General features: G+C 38.1%; 2 protein-coding genes across 3 annotated transcripts in view; one reads left to right on the forward strand and one right to left on the reverse strand.

Annotated features, from left to right (window-relative positions):
* The window catches only part of tlcd2 (TLC domain containing 2), a 29,702-nt gene extending 28,753 nt beyond the window's left edge, over positions 1 to 949 (reverse strand). Inside the window, exons 1-2 of the mRNA XM_036561904.1 lie at positions 375 to 949; positions 188 to 270 (exon numbers count right to left, since the gene is read on the reverse strand). Of these exons, the coding sequence (XP_036417797.1) occupies positions 188 to 270; positions 375 to 553 (262 nt within the window). The 5' untranslated portion in view covers positions 554 to 949. The remainder of the gene's footprint in view (positions 1 to 187; positions 271 to 374) is intronic.
* Positions 950 to 3,041: 2,092 nt separating this feature from the next.
* Positions 3,042 to 14,498, forward strand: aifm4 (apoptosis inducing factor mitochondria associated 4). Of its 2 annotated transcripts, none has more exons than XM_036561916.1 (20): positions 3,042 to 3,335; positions 3,713 to 3,832; positions 5,563 to 5,641; positions 6,201 to 6,310; positions 6,614 to 6,723; positions 6,873 to 6,917; positions 7,062 to 7,137; positions 8,351 to 8,463; positions 8,619 to 8,705; positions 9,689 to 9,780; positions 9,861 to 9,991; positions 10,129 to 10,244; positions 10,330 to 10,401; positions 10,483 to 10,546; positions 11,382 to 11,458; positions 11,542 to 11,659; positions 11,738 to 11,836; positions 11,928 to 12,003; positions 12,121 to 12,225; positions 13,856 to 14,498. In XM_036561916.1, the coding sequence occupies exons 3-20, from the start codon at positions 5,568 to 5,570 to the stop codon at positions 13,887 to 13,889; spliced, it is 1,599 nt and encodes a 532-aa protein (XP_036417809.1). In that variant the 5' UTR covers positions 3,042 to 3,335; positions 3,713 to 3,832; positions 5,563 to 5,567; the 3' UTR covers positions 13,890 to 14,498. The 2 variants fall into 2 exon arrangements, with proteins under 2 accessions (XP_036417809.1, XP_036417816.1); XM_036561923.1 differs by having other exon boundaries at positions 3,042 to 3,175.
* The last annotated feature ends 894 nt before the right edge of the window (positions 14,499 to 15,392 follow it).

Below are 15,392 nucleotides of genomic sequence, written 5' to 3' on the forward strand. Positions count from 1 at the left end.
GTGTAGGCAGAGGTGCAACTGCTAGAGGTATGTAAAAGCCTGGAGGTACTGGGGCAAGTGGAGTACACTGGAAACTGACTATGACTCATTTTGGAGACTGATAAACAGTCTAAAAACACACTGAGTATCCAAAATAGGTGAAAGAAAAGCATCAGTAGATAAACCTTTCTTCTCCTGTCAAACTTACCAATTGATACGGACACCAAAGCATGGGAGAAGACGGAATGCGTCTCTATCAAGTCTTCAGCCATCTGTGGATGCACACAGAAACTAGAAAGAAAGAGAAGACATGGTGGTGTAAGTCATTCAGAGCACCAGCAGCGGTGTTTTCTTGTATGATGCCATGTATGATGTGTGGGAACGCGGTCACGTACCACAGCACAGCCCAGATTCCCGTAATGAAACTGTGAACGAAAGATGTAGAGATGTTCCTCCACTTCCACGTGTTCCTCTGAGCCGTCTCCGGGATGGGGAGTTTGTCAAAGCCATAGTTCACCACTCTGAAAAAGCCCACAGACGCGCTGGTTGTCAAAACCACCGTCTGCAGCTCCATGTTGTTGGTTTGATCTTTTTTCCGACGCGCGCTACAAGTCGGATTCTCGCGCGCTTCCACACTGTGGAGATACGACCCTCCTCACACCGTTTATTTCACCTACGAAACATTACAGCCCGGTTTTCCATCTTTCTGCGCGGTTAAATGCGATGGAGAGTGTTGGTTTTCCGTGATGGGGATCAAATCACACCGTGGAGACGCGCGTGTCCTGGAAAACAACTACAGAAGCTGAATTAACCCGCTGAGCTGCTGCGGAGACTTCGGTCCGGTTCGGTTCGGACGTTCAGGAAAGATGGAAAGTATCTGAAGTGTTGTAGCGAGCGTGTACTTCAGAAAGCTGAAATGCTTGTGTAACTCCCCACAAAACACACACACACACACACTCAGAGTAAACGAACAGCCGAGTCCCGCCCCGCCGTCATGAGGAGCGGAGACAAACACACACAGGAGGAGCTTCACCGTCATACACACCGCCCCTGTACGGAGAGCAGGGAAATCTGGGAAATGTAGTACATAATGTAGCGGCTTCACAAGTGATGAGAGAAGAATCAGGAGTGGACAAAAAGTGCAACACATCTGTAAAGTAGAAATACTCTTGGTAAAATAGTACTTCAGTCAAAGTACAAAGGGGTTGTAAATGTAAGTATTAAAATATTTTTTTATAGATATTGTGTTATGTTATTGTGATCTGTGTGACTGTTGTTTGTGTCTGCAGTCAGACAGATCTCCTTAATACAATTTGTCCATTAAAATAATATTACACCATGTCTATAAAACCTCAAAGTATGCTACCTTATTATAGATGTTGGATTCAATCCTCCCTGCTAGAAAAACAGCATAGACCTGCACGCCTGATCACCAGCAAAACTAGCAAATGACGGTTTTGGATGCTGGTATGCTGGTCAACCAGCATGACCATGCTGGGCAACCATCTAACCCAGAACCAGACCAGAACAAACCAGCATGCATCAGCTTAGACCAGCATGGTCTGTACTGTTCCTTTGAGCAAGGCTACCCTATATATACAACCATGCCAATAAGTATTTGGGCTGTGACACCATTTTGTTATTTTGCATCTGTTCACCATGAATCAATCAAAATGTGATTGAAGTGTAGACTTTCAGCTCTAATTCAAGAGCTTTAACAAAAATATTGCTTTAACCATTTAAGAATTACAGCCATTTTTACACAGTCCCTCAAAGGCTCAAAAGTAACTGAACAGTTGACTGATAAGCAGTTTCATGGTCAGGTGTGGCCTGTTCCCTCATTGTTTCATGACAAATTAAGGAGATAAAAGATCTGGAGTGATTCAAAGTGTTGAATTTGCATTTGGTAGCTGTTCATTAGAGCTCTTAATATGCGGTCCAAAGAGATGTCAGTGCAAGTGAAGGGCGCCATCATTAGCCTGAAAAAAACAAAACAAACCTATCAGAGAGATAGCAGAAACTTTAGGAGTGGCCAAATCAACAATTTGGTACATTCATAAAAGGAAGGGATGCACTGGCAAGTTTAGCAACACCAAAAGGTGTGACCACAGAAGACAACTAAAGTTGATGATCTCAGAATTCTTTCCATGGTGAAGAAAAAACTTGCTTAGGCAGTTAACGTAACGTTGTCAAAGTCTACAATCAAGAGACGCCTCCATGAATGTAAATACAGAGGTTTTACCCAAAGAGTCAATCCACTGGTAACACTCAAAAACAGAAAGGTCAGATTAGACTTTGCTAGAAAACATCTAAAACATATTTATAATTGTGTTAGTCCGTCCAATTACTTTTGAACTTGGGAAAATGGAAGGACTGTGTAAAAGATAAAAAAATACAGATATAGATAGAAATATAGGCAGAACACTTACTTTTATTCGTTATATGCAATATTTTACTAAGAGTATTACTACTCAAGGACAGAAGTATTGTACTTTGTCCTCCATTAAAAGGAAGACAGAGTGAACAAGAAAGAAAAACATCAATGGTGAGAAAAGAGAGGTACAGGAAATGTCTTAAGAAAGAAAAGAAGAAAGAGCGAGTGTGCTTCAGGCTGTCGATACAGCTGCATAAACCCAGTGGAGTGGCCACCGAGTCAATTTCCGACCCTCCTCGTGTTTTTAGCGACCTCCTGTGGTGGTCTAATACGCTTGCGTAAGTCGTTTTGTAACCGCTTCAATGTCGATCAACTTTTCAGTTGTTAAAAGTAAAAAGTCAACGATTCAATACAACAAAAACGAACAGAAATCAGTATCGCGAAATGAACGTTGAAATGACTCCACTACCGGAGCGTCTTATTTGTTTCCCACCCGTTTTCCGATGAATCCCGCCCCCTTGCGCTAGGATTGGCTGGTGGTGTCTCACGTTCCGCACTATGACTGGCTAATGCTTCACACTCACACGGGCCGCCTTGAACTTCTAGCCAATCCTTACGGAGGAGGGCGGGGTTCATCGGAAAACATGCGGGAAAAAAACACAGCCGTGATTCGCTCACATCAGTCTGCTGTGTCATGGACCGTCAGCGATTTACCTGTTATGAACATCGCTACGTTTGGTTGCCAATGACAACCGCAGCTCTCGTTGAAAGGAGAGATGGGGTGGTGGCGTTTTTACTGAGCTGAGCTAAGCAGTCAGACAGGTAGATTCTAGGCGCTTAGAGAGGTGCACAAGGAACCTTTTAACTTAAATCAGAGTCTGGGTGTAAACTGAAGGAATACAAAGTAAATTTAAGCTAGAGCTAGGTTGTCTCTCACGCATCTTGGGTTAATTTACTGGAGCAACGCGGAAAAAGTGTTCGGGTGCGTAAGTGTAACGCAGATTAACGTAAAAATCCCGATCTGTAAATAACAATTTCAGGAAAACAGTGATTGTATATGTTATATAGATCGCAGGATTTGTGTAACGGTTGCGTTGCCTACGCAAACATAGCCCACAGGCTTCTGGTATGGCATTAACAGTAGCTGATTAGTTTAACTGCACTGGTTGGTTGTCTTCCAGTGTATTTTGTAGCCTATATGTGAATAAGTTCTTGGTTTCTTTAGTCTTAGCATGACTCTGCGCAGTCTACATGCAGCGTTCATGCGAGACGCTGTAGTATCAGCTGCTGGTTTGAGCAGTCAGTGGCTCGTACTGAGCTATAGCACCGTGCTCAGGAAACTAATCTCCCCTCTCTCAGGTCCTCTGGTCTGTAGGAGAACCTGTTGGATTTACAGACCTGTTTCGCTGTGTGGGAGTACTGGAGGAAATCATCGACTACAGAGAGTGCTGCTGCAGGAGGCTCACCAGAAGCACCGGGGTAATTATGGGTGATTAAAGTAAAAGTAAAGTAGGACTCCTAAAGTAGGAGTTGCTGCTGCGATTATATAATGTAGACTAGCAGTCTAGACTTTTCTGTGCAAATTTATATCACTTTCGAAGTTGGACAATTATCCTTATCTGGGACAATAAAATTTGTTTTATCTGATCTGCTACTGCTAGGAAGTTGTCACAGAACCCCCTTGATGGTGTGATACATCCCCCTCCACCCTGGCACCTCTAAACCTTTTGTCTTCTAGTTAGATCCTCTCTGATTACAGCCTTCACCTATGAAGACGTGTTTTTATCTTAGTGCATAATTCTGATTCTGTTTTCTGTACTTCCCTGTTAGGCTGTCTAATTTTCAGTTCCTAGTTCACAGTCTCAGGCTTTTGTTCTCTTAAACTAGCAGTTCTTGAGTTCCCAAGCAGTTTTGAGTTGGACTGACCTCAGAGCAGGTTTCTCCTGTAATTGTAATATTCGTGGTCACAGTACTGACAGTAGATCATTGCTGCTCCAGATCCTGGGCTCATGTTCACAAAGCATCTCTGAGCAGGATCGCTGATCTGAGGTCGGGTTGCTCTCATATTTATGTTGATCTCAGTCATAGAAGCTGATCCTAGATCAGTAGGGAACAGCAGATCACAACCTAACACATTTCAGCTTTTGCTAATTAATTAATTAATTAAAATTGCATAAGACTGTTCATTTTGTGAATAATTCAACCCAAAGTGGAGTGAGTGGAAATTTACAACCTAACCCATTTACCCTAGGCTTAGTTACAGATGCTAGAAAAGTCCTGTGAACTGATGCAAAACACAATTAATTCAGTACAATGTTATGTTGTTTAAACTGAATATGTTTTCCCACTAGGATACATGCAAAGGTTTGGTACCCCAGGTCAATTTACAAATTACAATTTGCATGATTTTCTAAGTGAAAATAAGTAGACATCCCCTACAGAGATCACACTTCTGCATGGTTTAATGCACAATTACTGTTTATTTGCTGAATTTAACACATTGTAAAAAAAAACAGTGGCACATGTTTTGTTTGTATACAAAATGTTAAACTCAGCAAATAAATAGAAATTGTGCAATAAAATTAGCAGAAAAGTGTCATATTTGAGTTTGTTCCCTGGAGAGGATGTATTGTACAGCTGTAAATATTTGACTATAGAAAAGAAACTGTCATTGTTTAATTTGGGTGGCTTAGTTGTAACACCATGTTGAAACTAACCCAACGTGTGGAGGCTGCCTTTTAGCCTGGCTCACTCTCACTGTGAGTTGGTTATATGCTCCACAACTGTGCTGTGTTGTAGCCACCAAGAGGGATTATGTAAGATATGCTTGGAATTCAGTAATCAAACACATTTATGATGAAGGAAGTTGTCTTTAGTGTGAATCTTGAGGAATGTCACATAGCTGTCACAATGAGCAGATCACACTGTTATGATAATAAGATAATGTGACCAGAAGCATGTGATTAAACTTGTTTAACTACATAAAAAATGCATGTTACATTTTACCTTGCATTAGGTTATACCACTCAGTCCCCATTCTTACTATGAAATGCCTGTAATTCTAGTGTCCTGTTATTCTAGTCATTTTACTACTAAAATTGTTTCATGCCTTGTTACAGATGTTAGATTTCTTTTCCAGTTCAGCTGTTTTTATTTGCTTTGATCTCTTTTCTCATGTTGAGAGCTTTTTTTATGTATTATATGTGCAGGTAAAATGAGTATGGGGCCAACACCATGTGATGAAGTCACAGAAGTGGTGTGTCTGGAGTCAGACTTGCAGGATGGACAGTAATATCACTAATACATTACATTTTTTATACAACACAATATTCAGTGCTACTTAATCACACCAATAGTACATTAGTGTAATGTTGGGAGAGACAAATAGGGAGGATGCAAATGCAAGTCCTGGTTTTATTAAAAATCCATGACACAAAGGTATCTACAAAGGTGACAAAACAAAGACAGAACACAACTGAACAAAATGAAGAAAACCGAAGACAGAGGAACATGAAGAAACTAGAAAACAAATGAGATCTAACTAAAACAGGACCTGAGAGAATAACATGCCAAGCAAACACAAGGCACACTAGCAGGGGTATAAATACACATGGAACAGACCAGAAACACCTGGGACTAATGAGAGGGTGGGGCTACAGACAACAGACAGGTGAGACAGATAACAAGAAAGCAGGACCAGGGAGCAGACAATGAACGTAAGCACATGGAACAAGAAAACAAAGACTGAAACAGAGAAAGACATAAACAGGGCAAGACAGGATGGTACAGTTAGTATCATGTACTTTGACAGTCAGCAGATTCCTGTATGGCTGTCTTTGCATTACAGAATGAAAGAGGTGGAGGTCAACCATCACAAAATTCTGCTGGTTCGTAATGAAGGCAAGTTCAGTGCTGTGGGTGGTCTGTGCACTCATTATGGAGCTCCCCTTATTAAAGGTAAGCTATTGCTCTGCTCTGCTGAATATGTCCTCATACAAACAACAGACCAGGCCATTTTATTTTAATCAACACTGCTTTCTATCACACTTTTATGAGTCCTACTATGAATGAGAGCATAGTTTGTTGCTATATCAGGCTATATTCACGTAAACTGTAATGCTCTGTATTCATTTGGTCAACTTATCAGTTAAATATGTCTTTTAATAAACTTATGCGTTATAATTCAAACCTAGTCACGTTTAAGATATCTCTACTTAAGTTCAGTAACTCTGTAAGTTCATTAAGTGTTTGGATGAACAGGAGCTTTGGTGGGGAACAGAGTCCGATGTCCTTGGCATGGGGCTTGTTTTAACACTACGACTGGAGATATTGAAGAATATCCAGGTTTAGACTCTTTGCCCACATACAAGGTATGTCTGAGAAGTTTAACACTGTGGAAATTGCGTAAGTTTATGCATTGTGTAAGAAATTGTGTAAACCTGTTCCATTAAATGTGTAAAACCCTTTTTTGTACATCCCACATAAACACCTTCATTGCTCTCCATCTCTTGTTTTTAAGGTGAAAGTTGAAGCTGGTAAAGTTTATGTGACAGCAGATAAACAGGTTAATTTCATACTTTCTTCATTTGTGTTTGTCCAGCTCTCACATCGTATCAAATGTTTGATGCACAAGAAATACAGAAATCTGCTAATTACGATGTTGTATTGGTTTGTGTTTCAACAATTTACCTGTTCATTTCCATGTTAGAAGTTGACTAAGCGTGTTAAAGAAATGAGCTGCAGAGTGCCTGGAGTCTGCCACACTGTGCTCCTGATTGGAGGAGGTGAGACTAATGTTAGACTATCTTCTGTATGTCTTGATGTTATAAACATCCTTTTAAAGTCGTGTAATTTGAGGCTGGATTGAATTTGGGAACTACAGCCATATGCAAAAGCTGAAGGTCAAATTAAATTAAGTGAAAATAAGTCAACAAATCCTGCACAAGGAAAAAAATAAAAATGCCTTTTCTACACATTTTAGTGCACAGTTTCTTTTTTTTCTACATATGAAAAAAAAAACATAAACTATGAGATATGACACAACTTTTGCACAGGCCAATTTTTATGTTTTTTCCTTAAATAAAAAACATGCAATTTGACTAGGGGTGCCTAAACTTTTGCAAACGACCTTAACTGTCATATGCATTCATAAACCTCTGGGAGGTAACTAGCTCCCTTTTTTGTCCACTATCTTTTTGGGTTACTTGGCAACAATGGATAATTGTATTTGTAGTACAAATGAGTCATAGTTAGTCAGCAGTTGAGATTAATGCAAACACTGGAACCTGGCATACATACACACACTGCCAGCTTCAGTGTGTGTCACAACAGTCAGCTTTAACACTCTCCTACTGTTGTGGAGACTGCATGTAGCCTGTATATCCACACTTTTCATATACTCCAGTGCTGTTCCTAGAATTACATGTGCACTGAGTGGTAAGAATACATTTATAAAAGTTAGTGAGTTGAAAGTTGCGCTGTGCATACAGATAATGAAAAACGCTATTTTGAAAAGTATGTCATTCCATTCCATACAAAGTGTTATAACCTAGGGATACACTGTAATGGGAACTGTGGGTTGAGGCTGATATCCAATATTTTTCATGTACATATCTACCAATGTAGAGACTGATACATAAACATTTATAAAAAGTTGAATTGAGATTATATCCATCTTGATTAACATTGCAGACATAGATAACATTTACTTATTTAGGATTACAAATAAAATTCAGTAAAATGAATACAATGCAGTCATTTTAGTGCAGTATCCCAGCATGACCTAAACAGAGTACAATAAAATAAGTCATTAAATATTGGTTTGAAATATCAGCAAAATGTAAACATGCATCTGATGACATGATTTTTTTAAAAATCAATTTTCTGCCAATACTGTTACTAATATCATTCCAATATTATTGTGCATCCCTAGTTAACTGTTAGTGGGCTGCATTTCCTCATGCCTCATGTTTATGTGTTTATGGTGTGTTTCCACAGGTCCAGCCTCCTTGCAATGTGCAGAGACCCTCCGACAGAACAACTATAGAGGGAGAATTATAATGGTCACCAAAGATGAGCAGCTACCTCTCGACAAGACCAAACTTAGTAAGGTGAGAATGATTCAGATTTCAGTTTTAAAAGTTTTGTGTTTAGTTTTGTGTTCTTGATCAATGGAGAGTGATTGAAAACTTCACTTATTTTTGTTTTTTTGTTTTTGTTTACTACTTGAGCTAAAGCTAATTTTCTGTTATTATCTTTTATGTAGGCCATGAATATAGAGGTTGAAAAAATTCTCCTTCGTCCAAGTGACTTCCTCCAACAGCATGGCATTGAAGTGTGGAAAGAAAAGGAAGTAAGTAGAAGACTTTCAGCAAAATTCACCTGACAGTCATGACAGAGACCTTGGTTGAAATATGAATGGGAAAGCTTGTAACACTCAATGCGCCGTCTGTTTGTGGAGAAACTCCTGCTTTTTAAGAAAATGAGCCAGCCGTGAGCAGGGAAAGCCCCCTCCCACCTCATTGTGGAGATCTGTCCAAGCACAAAACCCAGAAAAACCCCCAAAAAACATGTTTTGTGCATTACTGAGCCAAACACTACAAACTATTTATGAGTTTTTATTCAGATTTTTATTGATGTCAAATGTGTCTTTGAACAGTAATTTGGCCTTCAGTTTCAAATTTTTAGGTCTCTCCCCATTCAAAGATAGTCTGGTCTTGTATGGCTGGAAATAACTGCAGGATAGCGATGCAAAGATGGTCGCCGAGTGAAAAGATTTTCCTATAAGGAATTTGGAGAACACCAGCTGGAAAATGTACAGTACTGTGCTAAAGTCTTAGGCTCCTGAACAAGTTTTTAAAGCCATTTATCTTGACACTTATTTTGTCTGTGTTTGTAAAAAAACACTATATAACCTTAGAATTAATGCAAACAAACATTAATGCAGTAAACGTAACCAGAAATTTTTGTTTTTGAAAAACATAGGACCTCTCCTCGATGCTCCCAGCCCTCACATGGATATGTTAAATTCCACCACCAGCACTCCTGATTTAACTTAATAATGCACTGTCAGACCAGGTGTTTGATGTAACTACAAATAATACAAGGCTGCCACGAGGACAGGTTTAGAAATGCTTTGGCAAACAGCAGCACACATAAAATCACTACTTAATGTATTAATGTTATTTGTATTTATTGCAGTGTTATTATTTTTCTAAGCAAATAAACACTTGCCCTGTTAATAGTTTTTAAATATGATTTTCTAAGGTGCCTAAGACTTTTGCACAGTACTGTATGTTATTTTTGGTCAGGCTTACTGGTTCTTATCCATTACAGGTGGTGTCTGTGAACACAGAGGCAAAAACAGTGGCATTCAATGATGGCACCTCTCAACACTACGATCAGCTCTTGATCTCTACAGGGGCCAGGTCAGTTCCATTTATTGTGTCTGTCTGCTACCTTTTTTCTTCAGGTGATGGTAACTTACAGCTGTCCTCTTATCTTGTAGAGCTAGAGCCATGCAGTGTCCAGGTGCTGAGATGGAGAATGTGAAACTCTTGGAGAGCTATAAAGATGCTGCTGGAATTTATCAGATGAGCATGGGCAAAAAGGCAGTTATCATTGGAACATCATTCATAGGTATAGTCTGCATCCCGATAATGTTAACCCTGCATGAACATATATAATACTGTGAAAGAAAAAATGAAACAATCTATAGTTCACATTTGTTTACTATTTTCATCATCTAAAACAAACCTTTTCTTTCTTGATCCCAGGAATGGAGGTAGCAGCATATCTGTCTGACAAAGCAGCCAGTGTAGCTGTTGTGGGGAAGTCCAAATTTCCTTACCAGTTTTCACTGGGACCAGATATTGGGAAAATGACTATGAAGGTCAGAGACTTTCTTTGGTTTCTGTCTGAATCTACTGCTGTGAAACAGTTCTTGTGTTGAAACTCTGTTTTGATTCTGTCTAAAGATGCTGGAGGAGAAGAATGTGAAATTCTACATGAGCAGTGGTGTGGCTGAGATGCGAGGTGTAAACGGAAGGGTAAGAGTGAACAGCATTCAGAAAGCATTGTTGTGCTCAAAAACAGCACACTGCCATTGTGATAAACTCTTGTTTTTGTAGGTGAAGGAAATTGTCCTGCAAAATGGTGATGTCCTGCCAGCAGATGTTGTAATCGTGGGAATTGGTAAGTATAAAAAGACTTCATACCAGAGCCATTGGAACCACAGGGTAGAACAGAGAGTCATACACAGAAAGAGAACCGATCTCCATTTCAGCTGGGTATTTCCCACATAGTAAAGCATCCTCAAGTTCATGTTCAGTGATAGGACTGCTGCATCTCACTAATCTGGTGAAAATGTTATACTGTGATACACAAACTAATGCAGTTGGTCACAGTTTAGTGAATTTACTAAATGTATTAACTCAACATGTCCTACTTCTGTCTTGCTAAACTAAGATGTTAGCTAGCAAAGTTTGCTATCAGAGCTGAACCTGAGATTTTCAAACATTTCTAACCCTCAGGAGTGAACCCGCAGGGCCAAAACAAACACTAACACTGTTCATGAATAGGTTTATAGGGATATTTTATTAGAATGACATGCATTATGTAATGCTGAAAGGTACTTTACATGGCCTAGTTGTCTTTTGTCACATAGCCAGCCACACATTATTTTAGAATATTTTTGTTTTGTTTGTTTTGAAAGTGTTGCCACGCCACTTTTGGAGTGGTGCTTAATATTAATGTTAGGTAAGACTGTTGGTTAGACTAAGTCAGTGCATCTTGCACAAGGTCAAAAATGAACTAAGGCTCAGGGTAACATGCTCCCAAACCTGCCCCAGAAATAGAAAATACAGGGGCAAAAATGCTCCCATAATGAATCCCATTTGATACATTAGACTGTGTGTAGAACATCTTTTATGCTCCTGAAAGTCAAATACAAGAGGTAACAATTTCTGTTTGAAAAACTGACACTAGAGTGGCACTATTTCTGTATGTCTGATTGTCCACTTCTTGATAGGTGTCATCCCTAATTCTGATTTCCTGAAGGGGAGTATCGTGGAAGTTGATTCAAGAAATGCTGTTGTTGTTGATAAGGTAAGGTTTCTGTATGCAGTATATGGTATGTGGTCCATGGATTGCTTGCCGTTATACTAAATGTCTGTCCTTTTTGTCTGAAGTTCATGAGAACCAACATTCCAGATGTCTTCGCTGCTGGAGATGTGGCATCTTTTCCTCTTTCTATTCGTGAGGATAAGAGGGTCCAGATTGGACACTGGCAACTGGCACAAGCACACGGTAATTCAGCACAACAAGTAACAGCACAAATAGTAAGTGAAGAACAGAACGAGAATAACTTTCTGTTTTTATCATTAGGAAGAGTTGCTGCTTTAAACATGCTGAATAAGCAGACTGAACTCAACTCGGTTCCATTCTTTTGGACTGTGCTGCTGGGAAAAAGTATCCGATATACAGGTGACCATTAAAATGAACGAGTTTCACCTTTAAAACATGGGACCTATTTTGATTTCCCTAATTAATCATTATTTTTTTCTGTTTGATCAAGGTTACGGTGAAGGCTACACAGACATTGTTTTCAAAGGAAATGTTGAAGAGAGAAAGTTTCTTGCGTTTTATATAAAGTAATTGAAGACTATATTGTTATTCATTAAAGTAACTTGTTAACATATCAGTCAAAACAATTAAGTACATCTTGTGACTGCAGTTGTACTTGAATCTTTTCTTTATTCACGTCACAGAGGTGATGAAGTTGTAGCAGCAGCCAGCTTGAACTTTGACCCTGCTGTGTCAAAAGTGGCAGAAATAATCGCAACAGGGAAGAAAATCACAAAGTCACAAGCTGAGTAAGTGTCTTATAGTGTCCTGTTCATAGACACGAGCGTTCAAAATTTCTGGATCACCATTTAAAAGTTTGGAATCACTGTTTTTAATCATATAAAGCTAACTTTGTTGTATTCACATGCATAAAACTATTCAAATATGATGCTAATATTGTGTAGCTTTCAGAAAAATTGTAGCTGTAAAAATGAAGAGATTTTCAGTTCTTCTCGTAGATGCTTATCTGCAGATGAGAATGCTGTACAGCACTGATAGTGAACTAATCTATCCAGAATGCCTCATATTTCAAACGTGGTGACAATATCTTGCTGATTAAATAGCTTTTCATAGTTCTTTTATGTCAGAATTTTTTTTAACTATATCATTTCAGGTTATTGTTTAATACCATTTCCTTTGTTCCATCAACTTCTTTTTGTTCTCAAAACACTTTAAATTGTGAATAAAATATTGGTTTACATTTCATGGCTAGTTTGTAAAAATGTTTCAGTCTACGCTGTACATGTTATTATTGAATAACAATTATTATGACAGCTGACACTTTAGGGAGGTTTATTAAGTACACTCTATATATTATACTACATGTGCAATTCAGAGAAAACAGATTTATTTACCTGATAAGGACATATGTGTTTTGAATAAGTAACTCTATTATTACCTGTAATGAATGACATTAAAGAAGTTATTTAAGTTTTTCCACAAGCCACTTCTGAATGTAATTATATTACCAGTTAGGCAGAGGTGGGTAGAGTAGCCTAAAGCTATACGAAAAAGTTAAAGTACTATTGTTTCTTTGGTGAAATAATGACTCAGTAAGAATTTGTACTTTTACAAAAAAAAGTATAGAAGTATAAAAGTAGAAGAAAAAAGTATCTTGTGTAAAAAAAAATAATGATAATAATAACTATTAGAACTGCATTGGAACTTAGTAGTACAACCTGCATGTATCAGCACAAGAACTGAAGCACTGTTCTTTTCTTTTTGATTCACTATTGATCTAAAATAAAATGATAAACCTCAAAGTCAGATGGGTGAATGATCACAAAACAGTACAGAAGCTGTCGCCGACAATGAAATTGAACACGAGAAAAGGAATTAGTAATCAGATGTTAATGCTTAAAATGTAACAGAGTAAAAACAGATCTCTTTGCTCACAGAAGTACTTGAGTGAAAATAAAAGTATTATCTTTTGACTGATTCATTTACTGATTTATAAGTGCATCCAGATTTTACTTAAGTACATGTAACTGAATTACTGTAACTAGGTACTGTCCACCTCTCTTATTGGGTACAGCCATCAGGTTCTGTTGAAAGAGCAAGTCATCACTGTCAGACCAAAATATGTTAAATAGGTTTATTCCATGTCAATTTGGAGCTTTTCTATTGGTCCAGTCATCATGAAATTTTAACACAATATAAAGGACAGCTGGTGTCTTCAAAATGTCAAAAAGTGAAAAACAACAAAAATGGAGTTACGAAGTAGCTTATATGAATTTCTCTGACCTGAATGAAACTTGTTTAACCTTACATTTGTTTCTGTCGAAAGTGCCTCGCATTGCCAACTTTTGTTTTTGACTGAAATATGAGCACAGAATACCAAACCTTATTACTCATACACCATGTTGTCTGTTTTCACAGATCAGAGGACCTTAGTTGGTTGCAGCTGCCTTAAAATAAACATCTGCATGACTGAAGACAGCAAAATTCCCTTATTGGGTCAAAGGAAACTTTTATGTTTTACATTTCTACTTAACACTGCCTTCTGATATTCTGTTTAGTGATAAAGAGTGACTTGATATTCTGACTCATGAGCAGTTTGAGTTTACATGTAATGTCTTCTGGACCAATGATTCAGTGGCTCAGAGATGACTGACAACTAATCAAAGTACTTGAATATCTTTTATAGCACGTTGGAGAAATTGCACGTCTCTGTATTAGTTTCCAATCTTCCTTTAAGAGCTTTTAATATTGTATAGTATAAACATACATGATGACTTGATATTATTCACTTTGAATTCAACTTACTCATTCCTCTTCTTGTTTAGAAATGAAAGAAATTTTAATCTTTCAAAGACCCTATAACTGTGTCATTTCATTGAACTGTCTGTATCTGTAGTTATTTGAAATAAGAAATGGAATTGAAAAGAAGGATGTGTGGGGATTTACAATTATACTTCTAGTACTGTGCAGATTGCAGTGAATTAAGTATATTCTGTTACATATGCAGAACTGTGGATTTGATGTGTCTGTGATGTAATAAAAAATGTAGTATGTGAATGTGGAACATAAGTGTTATTACAAAATAATAATTATGACCAAGAATTAGTACAATATCACTAACTGTAGGGACACAGTCAATGTGACAGTGAGATGGTAGTGGCTATTTAGTGGCTCTTGTGTTGGTATGAATGCTGTTCACTTTATTAGACACCTTGCAGATGTACAGTTAGAGATAATAGCTCATCTATTTCCATGAACATTTTGTGTTAGACATCCCTCTAGCCTTTCATCAGTGGTCTGTACTGACCACAGGACCACTGTTGGCTGGGTAAATTATGTTTGGTGAATTAAGCACTGATGTTTACAGATCCCAGAAATACTGCTGTGGCTGATACACTCATACCAGAGCAGCACACACTAACATGATGCTATCACTGCTGTGCGGAGAATGGTCCTCCACTCAAAAATATCTCATCAGCAATGGTCAGCTGTGGTGGTGCCTTTCTGTTGATGGTGACAAATAAATTGTGTAGCAACAAATTGGCTACTGTTGGTAACTGTTAACCTATAAAGTGCACCTATGTAGCAGGTGTTTCTGATAAAATGGCCAGTGAGTATAGCTACAAGGTGGGCATAACTAATGAATCGACAACTCAGTGGATGTTCCTGTGCATATTGTACATTGAACATTCGGTTGATCTTTTTCCAAACTCATATATTTCCATATTTATATGTTAAAATAGATATTTGAGTACTCTGTATGTCCAAAAGTAAGTAGTTGCTGCTGCAACAAACCTTGTATCTCCATTTTTGTTTTTTTTATACTTTTTGCATAATAACTCCAGTTGCCCATTGTATTGGTGTTAAAATTTCATGATGAACAGACTAACAGAAATGGTGCAGAATTACTTGGAAAAAAATGTGGTTTCATTAACTTCCATTAAAAGTTTTTTTT

The sequence above is a fragment of the Colossoma macropomum genome, unplaced genomic scaffold (assembly GCF_904425465.1).
Source record: "Colossoma macropomum unplaced genomic scaffold, Colossoma_macropomum, whole genome shotgun sequence".
In the NCBI taxonomy this organism is placed as follows: Eukaryota; Metazoa; Chordata; class Actinopteri; order Characiformes; family Serrasalmidae; genus Colossoma; species Colossoma macropomum.

Excerpts from the sequence above, each read along its gene's own strand:
- aifm4 (XM_036561916.1), top strand. The coding sequence starts at position 5,568 with ATGAGTATGGGGCCAACACCATGTGATGAAGTCACAGAAGTGGTGTGT. Across the intron at positions 6,918-7,061 it reads ATGTGACAGCAGATAAACAG|AAGTTGACTAAGCGTGTTAA; the intron begins GTTAATTTCATA and ends TTTCCATGTTAG. Across the intron at positions 10,547-11,381 it reads TGTTGTAATCGTGGGAATTG|GTGTCATCCCTAATTCTGAT; the intron begins GTAAGTATAAAA and ends ACTTCTTGATAG.